The sequence below is a fragment of the Lissotriton helveticus genome, chromosome 12 (genome assembly GCF_964261635.1).
Source record: "Lissotriton helveticus chromosome 12, aLisHel1.1, whole genome shotgun sequence".
NCBI lineage: Eukaryota > Metazoa > Chordata > Amphibia > Caudata > Salamandridae > Lissotriton > Lissotriton helveticus.
The window spans coordinates 300,540,671-300,557,838 of NC_136073.1; the positions used below are offsets into that span (position 1 = coordinate 300,540,671).

General features: G+C 41.8%; 1 protein-coding gene across 2 annotated transcripts in view; it reads right to left on the reverse strand.

Moving 5' to 3' along the window:
- The window catches only part of ZNF423 (zinc finger protein 423), a 504,645-nt gene that overhangs the window by 326,973 nt on the left and 160,504 nt on the right, over nt 1-17,168 (reverse strand). For both annotated transcript variants that reach the window (XM_078671308.1, XM_078671307.1), the window contains one exon: nt 1,212-1,412. In XM_078671308.1, coding sequence (XP_078527434.1) covers nt 1,212-1,412 — 201 coding nt within the window. The remainder of the gene's footprint in view (nt 1-1,211; nt 1,413-17,168) is intronic.

Below are 17,168 nucleotides of genomic sequence, written 5' to 3' on the forward strand. Positions count from 1 at the left end.
ATGTGCTCTCTGTGGGTTTCATAGCCAGACACAAGATAGTCATTATGGTCTAAAAGACCATCCTTGGATCTTGGCCACAGCATGTACAACTATGGGTGAAAGTCTATATCATGAGTATCTGCCTAGTCTGAGTGGAGAATCTAGATCCTGGCTTGGGGAATTCTCTCATGGAGGGCTTCCTGCAAACAAAGCCAGCACTATAACCTGGCAAACCCAGACATTTGCTTGGGATGACAATAAAAAGGAGATGAAAAACTATTTCATCCAAGGAAACTATTTCATTCCTGCTTGATTGCTTTGTTGAATGTCTGCTTCTCCATGAACCTGTAAAACTGACCAGTACAGTTGGAGGCTACTAAAGAGGAGCATAATAGCATCCTTCAGTGTCAATAAGCTAACAAAATGTGCTATTTGAATTTTTTTTAATAAATGAATGGTTCTATGTACCATCTCTCACACTTAATTTGAAAAACCATCAAGGTAAAAAAATATGTGTAAGCAGTGTCATTCTAAAGTGCAAGTTGTTCAATATGCTACCTATGGCAAGTTGCCTTTTGTTGTAAATCATTTTCCTTTCAATAAGTTCAAAAGATGCATATGATTTACCATAGGTGAAAATGGCATTGGATCTACTCATGCGTCATGTATGAAGGCGAGTATGTAAGCGCATGCTGGAAAAGCCACTTTGGGGGCAGTATTAAGGCATTTTGCCTTGGGTATCCAAATGTTTGGCCAGCCCTACACCCAAGACGCGGTGTACTTCCAGTTTTAAAAATGAACAAATCAAATTGGAAATGCGAAGCACTTGGATGCAACAGTTAAGTGCTGATGAAACAAACCTTTAGAGCAAGAAGCACTACCAGACAAACTGAAGAAAGTGATAGATTTTAGTGTATGATCAGTGTCATAAATATAAAATCAGGTAAGCATGCTTATAAGATGTTTCCAAGTTTCACCACATTAATGCTATATAAAAGACAAAATGCTAAAGAAAAAATCCTGACTTTGACAGAACTCATTTCAAATCCCAGATAGGCCCTTCTTATTAAAAAAGAAAGTGAATAAAAGCTACCCATGGCACCACAATAAAATTACATGAAGTTTAAATGACATTATTAATTCTTTAATCTCACTTGAGGCCCCACGCTGTTGCTATGTCCAATTACCCAGCTAACCACCTGTTAGAACTGTAAAGCTAGTTTTAACATTACCTCCAGGACAGTTCTGCGCCCTGTGTTCCGTCAGGTCCGCGAGCGAATCAAAGTCCTGCTGACAGCTATCGCAGGTGTAAATTGAGTCGTCCTCCAGGTCTTCATCTTCCTCAAGCCGCTCTTCCTGACTCGTCACGCTGTTCCTGTCTTCCAGGGCACGGCTGTCCACGGTATCATCCTCCCGCTCTCTTCCGAGACCTCCTGCCAACAGGAAGAATACACTCTGCGATAAGTTACAGTGATCTTTGGGAAAAAGACTAAGTATCTGCCATGAATTTATTAAGATACATTTAATTACTTTCTCTCTCAACTTGCATTAGCCCCGACACCTCCCAGTCTATTAAGAGTATGATTTTGGATCTCACACAGTGCAATGAATCTAAACAGCGTTCTATCATTTGCAGCGTGAGAGCTCCAAAGATGCAGACTCCTAATTATCAATACAGTGTTTGCATGCAGGATACAAATATTAACGTTTAATCAAGAACTCTTCCCTTCACCACCTGGAGAAACCTATTCAAGACCAATTAGTTTTGGTAAAGAAATTAGGCACTCACATCAAATGAATCTTCAAAACTACAGAAATCAAACTAAATTGTAAAGAGAAGCGTGCCCCTTTGGATGCTTTCAATTATTTTCCAAGAAGATCACCTATATTTTTGTTTGATAGAGATACTTCCAGAAAGGTGACTTAGAGGCTGCACAATGTTTTACATAAGTGGCTGGCGGATATTGGCTTAAAGGATGACCATTGTGATCAATGTGTACATGTGTTCAGGGAAAACTGTTGTAGGCACATCATTTCAGATTTGCGGGGGTGTAGATCCCACTGGCTTTTAGGGACAGGTAGAGCTGAATGCATCGGAAAAGAATGTCAGTTTTAAGGAAAAGCACAACTGCTTGCAATCATCACAGCAGCCAGAACACAATAGTACTTACCTGTAGCAATAGTGTGCCTACAACTGTGCTCCTCCAGATTCATTTTTCAGAAATCTTAGGTTTTCTCTGGTATTTGGAAAAGAATTGACTTACTATCTAAGAGGATTTATGTAACACACTCATAGCCTAGGAAGGAAGCACAGTGGGATACGTGCAGCTCCCTTACAGCGTCAGTCTCCTAAGAAAAATCTAACCAAAATACACTCTGCTAAAAGGAGACGTCAGTCACCTGTAGTAACAGACTTAAAAGTCATGCCTAAAGAAGAGGTTGCCTTGTCGGCTTGTACTATCATTTCTTTACATATTGTATGGAGTTAAAATAAGTTAATCAAATTCCATGCAACAATTTACTTATTGTGGCTACTCTGCATACCCACACTAAGACACTTAATTCCATCACTAGTGGACATATGTTTTGGAGTTATGCTACTTCAGTTAAACACTCAGGGAAAGAATGTTGACCAAATATAGCATGGATATAATTCAAGCCAAATTCTACATCTATGTTTTGAGATCTTATAACCAACACAGCTACACATTCCCAGGGCTTAGCAACATTAATCCCTTATCTTCAACATGGATGTTTTTTTTTATAGTGGCAGCAGAAATTACTCCCTGCATATAATTTCATTGACAGAGGAAAAAGTATGCAACAGGACATCAAATTTTCATGAGGAGAGTTGCAGTACTTTGGCGTATTCTACAAATAGGTAGATACCCCACCCAATGATCATTTATAAAGGATTTTAACCTGGATCAGAATTTCTAAGTAACAGGTAGATAAATAAATAAACACACTTAAGTAATAGAAACCACCTTGATCAAGAATACTTCTAGAAAACAAAACTGAATTATTCTTCATCAGGAAATGCTATAAAGGTGTTTGGCCACATACCCAATAGAGCAAGTAGGAAACACAAGTCAAATTCATACAGATATTGAGAATCAAACTTTCTAAAAATATGATTAAGACCACTGGGCTTTTGCCTGAAAGATCTGTACTTTAAGTCCAACTAATATTTGTGCCTTTTCAGGAACATCTCCAACCAATAAATGTCTGACCAGTGACGTTTTGACTTGGGAAATCAACCAAACTCAAAATTTGGTACTATAGGAAAGAGCAACAGCACCATCACTGTTGTGTGTTTGAGCTGGCCAATAAAATTTCTGTGAAGATTCCCACTTGGTCCAGTTTCCCACAGCGCAAACTGCCTTAAAATTGAATGTTTACAAGAGCCAATGCTATGCTGATCTAAAAAAAAATGACTATAATGTAAGCCATCTTTACATTTTAAGGGTATATGGACAGTGTGCATCTTCCAGTCAACGATCTACACTTACACTTTATTTGGAATATCCCTTGTGCATGTTTCAGACTGGAGATTAACTTACTGCAAATGTGGATTTATTGGACAAATTGGTTTAGTTGATGACAAGAAAAGTCCTGTTGGGCCAACCACCGCATTTTTTAACAGGAATAGTCAAGTCTTATATATGGTTTGACTATGCAATTATACTGGGAAATTAAACTGCAATTACAAGTCAGAGAAACTTTTGCATTCACAGGGAGAGGTGTCCACTCAGGCATATTGTTTTAACAAATGTATTACACAATATTGCAGGATGCCAATTCTCATTAGAAAGCACGTGATCACGTACTTTACAGTGAATTTGAAAATATGGAAAAAGAAAAAGATATGGTATCACACTAAGTTATCACTCAGCCACATAATATGCTATATACTTTAAACATTTTATTTACCATATTCATATAGCGCTGCAGCACCAAAAGGTACCAGCATGCTCTCTGCACAACAATAAAAGCACGATGTTTTGTAACAGAAAACATGTAGAATTTGAGTATACAAGCGTCATAATTTGCAGAGAGGTTTGGCTGGTTCCTCAGCTCCAGCCGGGACGCCCCTTCGCTGGGGCAGCTGTTGTGCTTTACAAAATGGATAACATAACATAACATAACAAAAGGTAGGAAACATTGATAAGTGTTATTTGTTAATCACAATGACAGGAATTGGAATGCACATGGTGTGTTTCTGTGTTTAGATCTCAGAGCTCATGTCCTTTGAACACCTTACAGAACTCAATTAAGCAAAAGCAGAATAAAATACTTTTTTAGGGTATGTATCTGTTACACTGTACCCACAGCAACTTGCCTAGTTCACGCTAAATCATCATAAGATTTCCAGACTTTGTTCTATCTTCACCCGTTAGCATGCAAATTAGGATGTCAACTGAGAAATGATCTTCAACAACCCGCGTCCTGGCATGAGTCTGTGCTGAGTTTACCAAACAGGCAGTCATTTGTAACCCTTTGCCAGCGCAAACCTTGGGCAAAGTCCGATAGAAACAAGCTGCTCACGCCTAGAAAGGGATGCGATAGCGAACCTGATCCAAGGCGAAGCCGCATTTCTGCCAATCATTTTAGAAGACAGTCGAGGAAGAGGGCAGGAGGGCTATCTGCTTTTAAAGCACTAGAGCAACCAAAGCATGCTTCCAAAGGCTTGATCGAACCAGAACCAGTTAAAACACTGAAATAAGGCAGCAAATGGGAAGCTTCATGAGTTTACTTAGTCCACAATTACATACACGCCTTGGGATTACAAATCCCATATGGCAATACTGCAAGGAAACTCCCATCAACCATAGCATGTGTGAGTTCTACATTATTTTATTTGAAGGATGAAATCAAAATACTAGGTTACTGAGCACAAATAGACTTTTGATTTAGGGTAAATACATGGTAAATACTTTAACAACTAGACATTTAACAAGAATGCAATTTAATTTTTGTATGCAACCTGCTTTCAGATCTAATGCACAAGACTGAATTTTCGAAGCCTCAGCATGCAACTCAAGAAGTCTCAGGATAAACAAATCAACAACCGCATTAAACCTACAGAGTGGAGCAATCAATGATTAAGATGCTTGGTGGGAAACAGAACATTTTGGGATGCTAAATGTCAAATAGGCATAGCGTAGGTAATTGGGCTTCACAACAATCTTCCAGAGTCCAGAAGCCACTTCAGTGAAGGTCCTCTTGTGTGAGTACACTAATAATATTCCTTTCTAAGACCTCCATATCTCGATATGGTGGTGCACATAAAATGCCAATGATGGAAAAAGGGCCTGTTCCCAATGCAACTTTGTCAAAGATAGAGATTTATCTTACCTTCACCATTGAGCACAACATATTTGCTAGATATTCGAATCGGGTACAGTGGTGTTTCATTCAAGCGTCTTTGATACACAATTAGTTATTTACAGAAGATGTTTTGTAAATGGTTCAGTTAGTTTATAGGATGACATTTATACAGAATATAACAGCAAACCTGGTGTGGTTCAAACTACATCCATAGTGGTGACTTGATTGTAGATTACATTGGAACCACTTCACAACAACTGTGAAGATGGAAGTAGAATGTTAAACTTGGTCTTTCATAGATAAGAGTGAAAGTAGGCATAACCCCAAGGAGAGCTATCAGAGACGTTTAGACTACAAATTGGTATTACTTCTGCTTTGGAACATATAGACCGTTTTGATAACGCAACAATTGGTAGATATCATTTGTAAGCGGTTATGCAGGAAGACATGCTTTCATCACTCATTGAGAAATCCTGGAATTGCAAAAACAGGTCTAATTTACGGTCAGGAAGCTGGCACTCTATGAATGTAGAATATATTCTTCAGTAAGGTGAAACAGTTTCAGGAATCTGTGGAAACCTGTGAGGAGATTCTCACAATCCTTTTATTTACTCCTGCAATAACTAAAGCTATTCATGTAAGCATCCATCATTCACTCAGTGCGAACATCTTCCACCTGCCATGAACAAGACCCCCCATGATGGGTCAAGCGATCAGAGCGGAGTTTTTGGTGTTCCGCGTAGTGCCAAAAAAACTCCACCTAGCTACGTGGAGTTCTGCGAATGGCAGAGTCCTTTACTTTGCGCTGTTCGCACTGATTTTTATCACCAGGTGTTTGTCCTGCGCTGCAAAATCAGTGCAAATGGCATCACATGCAAAGCAAGAGAGTGCAGCTTCTTTCTGCCGCTCGATTAGAAGTTCTAATCGAGCAGCAGCTTCCTCAACGCGAACGGAAGGTTTTGCAACGTGAGCGGTAGCGACCACCCACCTTGAATAATCTCACTAGGAAGCAATCTGGCGTTGGATTTTCCTCGCTCACACTTCAACTTACCATTGGCGAGCAGGGAAAAACTCTGCTCTGCAGAGCGATGTTTTTCGGAATTCCTCAAGCTGCGCAGAGTGCAAAAAACTCTGCAACTCTGAGAATGGAGCGGAGTTCACCGCCCAGGCCTACTAATGTACAAAGCTACCTCTTGGCCTCAGCATCATTTAATCTACCATACTTTAGATCAACTCGTACCCTTGCCTTTTCCTCCCCCTGCTTAGCCTAAGAGGAGGCAATTTCACTGCATATGGAGCAATTTTAAAGCCCATGTAAAACATTTAGAAACAGTGAGAGTTCCATGATTTGGTTTTTATTCACAGCATGATGCAACGGATTTCTAGGAAACATTTAAACTGATGTTGTATTGTTTCTTTTTCTTTTGTAAATTCTGCGATGTACTTGTTTTATTAATAGGTTTATGACCATATATTGGTTGAATAAACTACTACATCTAGAAACAACTATTGCTCCGATAGTTCTCATAAAGTCTTAAATAATTAAACTGACACCGAAGGAATTCATGCAACATGGAAGAACAACAGTTAAAGATGGGCCAAAGGTAAGCTCTGGGGTGTGTCAGTATTCTGGCATGAATGAAGAAGGAACGAAGATCGAGAGAACTGAGGTTAGCTGAAGGACTGAGAAGGGTGCAGATGGGCCAAAAGGATTTAATCTTATAACACATAAGGTGACTAATGTTAGATGTGGGCAGGCCAACAAATTAGTGTTGAAAATATTTGGCATGTAAATCAAGCAACAAAAATAATGTTAGAATATGATATGGTGTCTTCAAAAATAAAATAAAAAGGTGCTTTTATGTAGCTCGTGGAAGGGTTTCACCGCAGTAGATTAGAATATTTGAGACATATTCATTAAAAGTGAGTTTTTAAACATGAACTCTGAAGCATTCCTGCCTCTGCCTTGATAACAATGCTATTAGCAAACGTAGAAGCAAGTCATTTGTCATGTGTGACCTATACATGGCCTAGATTCTTATTAAGGATGGAGCAACATTACATTCTATCAAATCAAAAGCAAGGCAGGATGTTGTATAGCAGACATCCTGAATACATGTATTTAAAGGTGCTCCTATATGTGATAATGAACTAAAGGGAGACTTGGTGAAATTAAGTATTTGCTTGGTATCACACAATTTGGTCAAACAGGGAAGCTGTGATTGATCCCAGATTTTCCGCTTCCAAACTGTGCATTACAGCCACTAAATAGGTATCTCTTTCTCACATCAAATGTTAATGTTTCATCTTTAATTGTTTGTATTTGATATTAGGGCGTAGGTGGTAGCACAGTTTTCAGCTGTGCAAACTTTGCATAATGACATAAGAGCACTTCTTATGCAGATTACGATACAATTTTTTTCAGCCAAGGAAGATTTACTGGGTTTCACAAGATGCTGAGCTGAGGCCGAGTTCCTAACATGGTTCAACACTAAGCCACATCAGCTCCAGCGAAAACTAGGCTTGTGTTCAGCTCTAGGTTCCAACAGGACCTCAATCTGAGGTCAGTTTGTCAGTGGTTCATCCACCTCTAACTAACGTGGAGGGTGTTGACGGACTGGAAAACCCAACTGACACATGCAGAGTGGTATTTATACAGGGCGCGGAAGAGAATACCTACAGAACCAACATCATAGATATGAGAATTTTATCCACATAAGATGATGATTAAAAGTTGGAAGGGGTATTGGTACAGTAGAAACGAAACACAGGCAACCAAAAGAAGAGAATATCATGGACAAAACTACCGAGGCCTGTGTGACAAAATCAGCAGATATACAACTAGAGGATAACCATATGGGATCAGTACTAGCAAATGCTCAAAGTCCAAAGGTTTCCAAGAAGACTGATGATCCACTGTCAAAACAAAGGAAAGGTCAACAGGGAGAAGAATAAAATAAATGTTAATGGGCTGGGGAGAAGGGAGGAGTTTTGGAACAACAGCTACTGGAAAACCTTTTTTGCCAATATGTCAACACTGTTTCTATTTGTAATCATTGTGGTGTGTTTTTGTAATCTCTTCTTACTTTGAAAATTATATTTTGCATCTTAAACAGTGCTAAAAATAGCATGCCATTCACAAAGGATGCTGCAGGTTGCCAAAAATGTAGGAAATAAGCAACACTATGAAGCAGCCAAGACTGCTGCTGTGATGAATTGAATATCCGAAAAATAGATTACTGTGCAAGTGACACGGGAGGTAACTGATTAGAGAAATATTAAATATGACTATTTGCTCTCAAATAGTAATTTTCTATATGCTGTAAAAACGTCCTCACAGGTGTATCCAGGAATTAGAAGAGGGGCACTCTATTCAGAGTGACACATTAGCATCAGCATATTGTTGCCAAGCAACCTAAGAAATGACACAGAGCACTACGGCAAGGTACCGCAAAACAAGAAAAAAGCATTGGTAAAGCCAATAGGTCTCACTAGTGCCAGATCTACTGACTTTGTCAATGATTTTTAAAAAAAATCGCCATTCTGTACAACAGAGCAATAGCTGAACTGCATGAAAAAGTAAAAAAAAAACTACAAACATGGTCTAAGGTAGGCTCGTATTTATTTCACTTTCAACCATGCTGCTATACAAAATGGCTACACAAAAAATGAAAGAAGATTAACAAAGTCAACTAGATCTCACGCTTGCAAGAGCGATTTGTCTCTGGCAATGTTTTTTGGGTTTTGCTTGTGGCGGGACAGAAGTGCAGCCAATGCGGTAGATTGTGGGAGGTAGCAAGCAAAAATGCAGCAGGACGCCGCAGGCTAATAAAAAAAAAAAGCTAAGAGTTAGAAAAAAAACCTATGACGTGGCCATCACTGGCTGCATCATAGTGCTTTTTTGCTGTAGTGGGGTGGGGCCAGGCTACCACTGGAGGTCACCGGTACAACTCTACCAGCTCCTGCATCTCTGACACCATAGTGGACTACAGGAGGCAACAACTGTGTGGATGACATCTGTTCTTGTGCCTCAAAGCACCGCAATAAGGGAAGCCCCACTGACAGTCCACCAGAGTGAATTGCCACGCGGTTTCCAAAACCACTGGCCCTGGCTTCGGGGGCAGCAGCACAAAGCTCAGCAAAGCCAGGGATCAAAACATATGGGGGGGATGTGGTGCTAAGATCCAGTAAGCCATTTTCACCTGTGTTGATGCCTATGGTTTCTCCTTGCGGCTGCCAGTTTTCTCTCACCCCTCGTTCAAGAGTTTAAGTGGCCATTCATGGGTCACATGACTTGACACAGCTGGCTATATTGTACAGCAGGGTGAGGGTGAAAGGGGAGGCAAGAAACACAAGGGACTATAGGAACACCACATTTAGGGGGAAGAAGGAGGGTACAATAAACACCATGTACAGCGGGAGTGTAGAGGGAGAAACAGAAAAAGCAACAACACAGGAGGATGGGGCATGGGCAACAGCAACAATTAGAAGGCAAACAAGGAAAATGGGTCAACTAATGATGACAGCAGGCAACGAAAAGAAAAAATATAAGTACCTCCAAAGTGCGTACAGTGGAGGGGCACAAAGTCGGACAAGGATGCAGTCTAAGTGAGGGACAGATACACTAACAGTAAGTGAAGCCAGCACTTGCTGACCAAACAGAAATATGGAAATGGCAGTAAAGATTAGACCAACCAATTGTAAGCAAGCGGGGGGGGGGGGACTAAGACCCCAGTAAGCTAACAAAACAACTTGCAAGCGGCAGCCCATGCGGTGTCTCAGAGGAGGACTCAAAATGCTGCTCTGTAAAGGACAACAGCATTAGAAAGGGTGGGTTTGCATCGTGTTATAAGACGTCTGTTACAATAGAAGACAAGCAAGAGAGACCAATTACGGAATGTAAACTCATCTCCACATTTAAACATTAATAGGAAAAGACTCCTATTAAAACAATAATCAAATATTGCAGAGTTTCTGGTTAGATCTCATTACATGTTATTCAAGGTCTACATTCACACATTTGACCACATTTATGCTGATTCATTGGTAGCAAATTTCAAATGAATTATGTGGCATTCCATGTTTTTTAAATGAAAACTTTACACCAATTTCCTTACATCCTTGTTAAATTACCAATCCAATTTACATGCAACATCCATCCAGTAGTTCTCACTAGTTAATTTGTGTGCACAATTACTCAAATATAAAATGCCACTTCCCGCAAAGCTGTGTAAGGATGACAAACTTTGCTAATTTAGTAGGAACGTTTGGTGCTTTCCCCCAAACCTCACCAACTGGCAAAATGTCTCCCAGGTAGAGAATTGCTGTAACAATTTTCTTAAAATAAATATTTCAGGAATATAAGCAGGTTTTGTGTTTTCCAAATCAATTACTTTTTGTAGCATTTTACCTCCTGTATTTACCTTCACAAAATTGCAGAGGCTTGCAAAGTTTTACAGAAATGCCCCAATTTAAAGCTATTTTCTCACACTTCAAACCTGAGCTACCCGATCTTCGTTCACTCACAGCTCTATTCTTTTCGGAGTTAAAGGGAGCAATGGTGCAACAATAGCCCCTGGGCTCCAGGGGGTCCCCTCCGGCATTGTGCACGGTGGGCCTGAGAGAACTGGACTGTGTCCGGAGCATGGAGGGCTCCCTGCATACACTCTGACTGCAGGGGGGTCCCTGCAAGTTTCGTTACGAAAATGCAAGAGAGCGGCCCTCAAAGTAAAAGGCAGCCCACATGCCAGGTGCTCTGAAAAACTCAGTCTTGTACCCAGAAAATAAATAAATGTCAACAAATATATATATATCCTAGCAAGGTTAGTTAGAATTATATATCAAGAGCTAGGTTTGACTTCTGAACCTTTATAGAAACCAGGCAATTTCAAGTGAAGTAGCTTAAAAAGTTATTTGCATTCAACAAGTTGCCAGGTTCAATCACGACAGACACAATGCATAATATCTTCCTACTGCCTTTATGCTATGTGGTTGATGGATGTGCTGTACGTAATCTTGTTATTTGGCCACACATAATCCCTTCCTTTTCATTCTATTCCTCGACGAAATCTTTTGGTTTGCTATTTGAATGTATATTTGAAAGCACACCAGGTTTAGCTCAGCGGTTGTAGTTAAAATGTCCAATGAAGCATGGTTATGTACTGTATACCATGCAACCATAGCCTTCTTTTTCCCTCATCAACAGCACTTTAAAGCACGAAAGGGCATGCTACATGATAAACAAAACGGCAAAGTGAGTATTTCAAAACTCCATGCACAGCATTAATTTTAATCCTCAGTGGGCAATTTGCCTTCAAAACTACTTTTTAAATGTAATAAATGAATATTCAACAGTGATCAACAGCTCCGAAATGGATGGATAGAGGTTCAAACTCTAAAAACCGAGCCACTGCACTGGGATTACACCCACCCATGTTCTGAAGAATTAGGAAACTAAGATATTTTCTTTCATAAAAAAGCATCCTTCCTCATAGGCAGGCTATACAATGAAAACAACCCCAATCAAATGTCTTTGCCAAGTCACGTACGTAGTGATCTGGAAGTCACAAGTTCGAATTTCCACAACGTAGACTCACCCTTAAATCGCTCTGAGGTCGGTAAATTGGATACCATTACAAGGGCCCAAGAGTGAAATATTTTATTTAGAGCACTCTCCAATTGCAGAAGTGTGGTATGAAGCAATGCATGATAATATCTTATTAATAATGACAATCATCATTATAATTATCACCAAAACCAATATCTCCTTTTGGGCCGTATGAGAGAAGTGCAGTTGCTATAGACACCTTGAGTCTAGTGTGTTACTGAAACCATTCAACCATACGTCAAATCCTCTGCAACACACAACCAGCTATTGACATTATATAACACAATGGGTTACTAGTGGGTAGAAGAGGTCAGGTCAGTTTAATCATTTGGAGTGGAGTGTATTTTTTCTGTACCTTCAGGCAAGGTGTGCCCATTCCCTGTTTTATATTCAGGTGCACCTCACCACAAGGCCTATGCCATGTCTTAAATGTCCCAGACTGATAAGAGAATATTGTATATACTATGCAGCTTCCATATTATGTCTAAACTTAAACTAGAAGCAGTGAATTCCCTGGCTAATTGCACCCAGATTACAATAAAACAGGAAGATAAAGGGGTTGCAACTGTGATCATATCAACCACAGACTACAATGTGGAATGTCACCGCCAACTGGCCGACTGGAAATACTATACCCCGATCAATCAGAATCCCACTGGGTGCCTCAGTACACAGATCACCTCTGTTGTATCCACCACAGAGGCACATTGTGGATCAGTAAAAATGAGGCAGACTTTTCGGTGAACAAGCAGCCAAGATGCACAGACAAATGATACACATCAGATAGGTCTATTGGTTACCCTCAGCATAGAGGCTCTCTATACCAATATCTCATGGGGCACCATCCCAGAGGTGATAAAGCGGACCCTACTGTCAGAGGAGTGGACATGACCTACCTCTGTTAGCTTCATCACTGTGTGACCCTGCTTCCAACAGAGAACTTGTTCTAATATGGTGATCAATTTTGCCACCAGACCCAGGAGACTTCTATGGGGAGCACCTTCGCCCCTAGTTTGGCATGCCTCTGCATGGCAAATTACAGTGCCAATATCCATCTCTGGCACCGATATACTGATGATATCCTTTTATTCTGGAAGGAGATAGGATGACCGGCGATAACATTTGGGATTGGATGGACACCCTGAACCCCTACTTACGATTTACCCCAAAAAGTTTTTGACAAGGGTCTTCCTTTCCTTGATTTGATGTTACGTTGATGACAGACTACAGACTTCCAATTACAAGAAACCTGCTGACAGCCACTGTTTTCTCCTGTATGGGAGTCGCCATTCTTAATCTCTCCTATGGACAGTTTTTAGGACTGCATAGAAACTGCAGTACAACACAAGAATTGATACACAAGCACAACTACTATCTGCCAATCGGGAGGCGCAATAATACCCTCTCCATTGTGTGAGATCAGCACATAAGCGTGCCAAAAACAATAGGAAAGCCTTGTTAGAACCATGCATGAGGATGCACAGACTTCTGTCACCACTTTAACACCCAACTATCAAATTACTGAACATTATCTGAGAGCATTGGGCAATCTTACAGACAGGCAGTCTTTCATTTCCATTAACTCGCTTAGCCTTCAAAAGCACTCCCAACATGAGACATGATTGTGCATACTAGACCACAAAAACCCATGGGATCAGAACAGTGGTCATTATGGGATCTACCCCCCTTGAGAGGTCACTTCCCCTATGGATCATGTGTAGTCTGTGCCTTCACTGAAACTACCAAAGAGGTCAGACTGGATAGCACTCACACTTGGATACAGAATACAAATAACTGTAACTCCAAAAACTGCATTTACATGATGACATGCCCTTGCAACAAAAAATACATACATATGACCAACATACGAGTCAAAGTGAGAATTATGGAAAATAGTAGCAGCTTACGCTGTATGAAAACCTGTACCAAAATGAGCAAACATTTGGCTGAGGGATAATCGCCTAATTACATACGTTGGACAGTCTTGGAAGCACACCAATACATGAACATATAAACCTTGTTCAGAAGGAACAGTGTAGGAAGCTGGCTCTGTATATACTAAACCAAGATGAGGTATAGTGGTATAGTGTGCACAGAGTCTAGTGGAACCCCAAAGGTAGGCAGAGGTAAAAGTAGTTAGCACCTTACTCTCTATTTGTGGTAGTGTGGGCGAGCAGTAAGGCTTTATCAGAGGGTAGTGTTAAGCATTTGTTGTACACCCTCGGCAGCAAATGATGTCACACACTCAAAGACTGAACTCAAATCCAATTTGTTTGTATCAAAAATATTATTAAGTTATTTTATTTCTAGAACCAAACCAAGTCTGGTGCAGGTAAGTGAAATAATACTTTGCAAAACCTTATGCAACGTTTTACAATTGAATGCAGGTTCAAATGCAGCTGATTGAATTACAGGTAAGTCAATTTTTCGTAATTACTATTCAGTTACTTTCCAGATTACTTTGTATGTTACTTATTGGACTACTTTTCAGATTATTTTTGCTAATCCGTGTGATATACAGTCAATGCAATCCTATGGAAGGAAATTAAGTCAACGGTTTGCAGGTAAGTACTTATTTGTGGGAGTTGGTATTCTGGGGTTTGAACCAGGTTTCCCCCAGGGTCAAGGATGCCCTCTTGATACACCCTCAGCAGCATTAGGGCAGTCGGGTGCAGAGTGCTGAGGCCCAATGTTATCCAAAGGGGGGTAGGGGGCCTCCGGTTTGTGACTGCCCATGAACAGGTCACAGGGTTGTAGGAGCAAAGCTCCTGGTGTTAGGCTCAGGGCAAAGGGGGATCCCAGTGAGTATCCAAAGTACACCCAAAGGGGTGGCTGGGTGCAGGGTGCTGTTTTGGTGTCGGGTGCCCTGTTTTCAATGGGGATTCTCCGGTTGCAACAAAGACTGCAGGCTTGGGGACGAAGATCTTCTGGAGAGGACCACTGATTAGAGAGGTAAGCTGGGATGCCTGGGGATGCTGGGACACCAAAGGTTGGGCCACCCAAGGCCCTGGGACGTCAGCTGCAGGGGTGTCTTTAGGTGTCAGGTTTTCTTACCAGCTTCGGTGCGGTATGGGGCATCCTCCAGAAAAAGACTGAAGCCGTCATTTGGAGAGTCGAGGCAGGTCAAGAATAACCAGATCTCAGTTCTGCCTCGCCGGGAAGACCACCTCGTGGAGTTAGGCCACTAACTCGGGCTGTGGGCATTGGGTGCAGAGTGGTGAACAAATCCAGTGGTCACGGGAGACAAAGTCTTTCTTTTGGAAGGCAGGGCAGGTTCTCTGGGTTCTTGAGGTTGCTGGCTGCAGGACACACTGGGATTTCGCTGGAGCAGGTTTGATGTGCGGCCAGGCCGTTAGGGCTGGCTACAAGTAAGTGGGCTTCCTCCTCCTATTAGTTCAGCATGGCTTCATCAGTCCTTCTCTTCTTCTCATTTCTTGTCTGAGGAGGCAAGGTTTGGGGTTGACCCTAAATAGGTGATATAGGGGAATTACAGGTAAATAAAGTTTGGGGCCAATGGGTCCCTTCCTCTATTTTACCACCCTCCAGTGGGAGGGGGTGGCATATGCCTCTCTCTGGTTGGCTGTGCCCCCCATTTGCAAGATGGCAGGGACTGAGAGTTATGCTTCACCTCACCTACCCCACCTGAGGGGTGGTGTTGGCAAAGGTGAGCACATCTCCCTTCCTCACTTGGTTTTCCTGCTGATCCTCCTGCCCAAAGTGGGGGTCAAAACCAGTGGAAGCCAGTTGCTGGAAGCAGCAGAGGGCTGGGGTAGCTCACAAAGGTGGCAAGCCTTTGAAGCTTCCCCTTTGTGGACCCTGCCCAGCCTGGGAGAGGAGGCTTGGCACCTCGTCCCATGATGTGCTTTGTTTCAGACCCCCGAGAGCAGCAGGCTCTAAACTCAGGGGTTCAGAAACATGTCTGTGGTGACAGCTGGCGAGCCGCCACTCAGCCAGGTCACTAGAGTTAGGCCGTAATTCAAGGGGCATCTCTAAGATGCCCTCTGAGTGCATTTTTCAAAAATACCACACTGGCATCAGTGTGGGTTTAATGTGCTGAGAAGTTTGATACCAAACTTCCCCATTTTCAGTAAAGCCATTGTGATGCTGTGGAGTTCGTAATGAGAAACTCCTAGCACAATATACTCTTCTTGGCATTACTGCACTTACAATGTCTAAGAATTGGCTTAGACATTGTAAGGGTACAGGGCTCATGCACCTGTATCCTCACCACCGGTATAGTGCACCCAGCTAGAGGGGTGGCTGATTCCAGTCAGTCACAATGTGCCATGTCGACTTTGCACTTTGTTCTGCACCAAAACACACAGCCTGCAATGGCAGTGTTTGTATGTAAAGTACAGGGCCTCTAAGGGTGGCACAATAAGTGGTGCAGCCCTTAGAGGCCTTCCCTGGCCACAGTGCCATTGGTACCCGTGGTACCATTTACAAGGGACTGACCTCTGCTCAAAGAGTGCCAATTAGATTTTATCTCAATGCAGTTTTAGGGAAAGAACATAGGCCTTGGGTACCTGCTTGGCAAGAACCCAGGGCACACTCAGTCAAAGTACATCAGCAGTTTGGCAAAAAGTGGGGGGGGACCATGCAAAAAGAGGGCACTTTCTTACAAACAGCACTTGATATTTCATCTGTCCACCCACATGAATAGTTTGAATGACAACATTCTGTGGAGTGAAATGGACAAATGACGCCGTTTCCTCCATCCCCATGGATAGTGTATGGCTTCCTACATATTAGATTTTACCCACCACAGGACCGTATCGTTCCATTTCCTGACCTTTACACACCTTCCACTGGCCCCTCATACCAGAGGCATTGTCTCGGTTTATAAACCGGCCATTCACAACAGAGACTCCGCCTTGCCATTACTTTTGCACATTGACCCCTGTCTCTGGTACATCTTGGCATTCACCAACTTTTAATATTAAGAGAAATATAGACAGGCCTATTGACCACTGTTATGATGATCTGACTTTTCTTTAACATCGATCATGGGGCGCTCCACATGTTTAGCCTTCTGTTGAGCGCATGTCACATGTATCTTGGGTGTCCTAACTCCACTTTTCCATGGCGCATCCCTGTATTCAGAGCTTGCCTATGTGTTTACTATAAGTGCCCGGAAAGAGCCTTCTAGGTGCCCACCTTCCTTCCACAGGAAGGGTCACCACCGGTTGGAGCATTTTCCCTTCACCCATACCGATATATTCCCTTTTTCTCCTTGTCACGAGGAACCAGA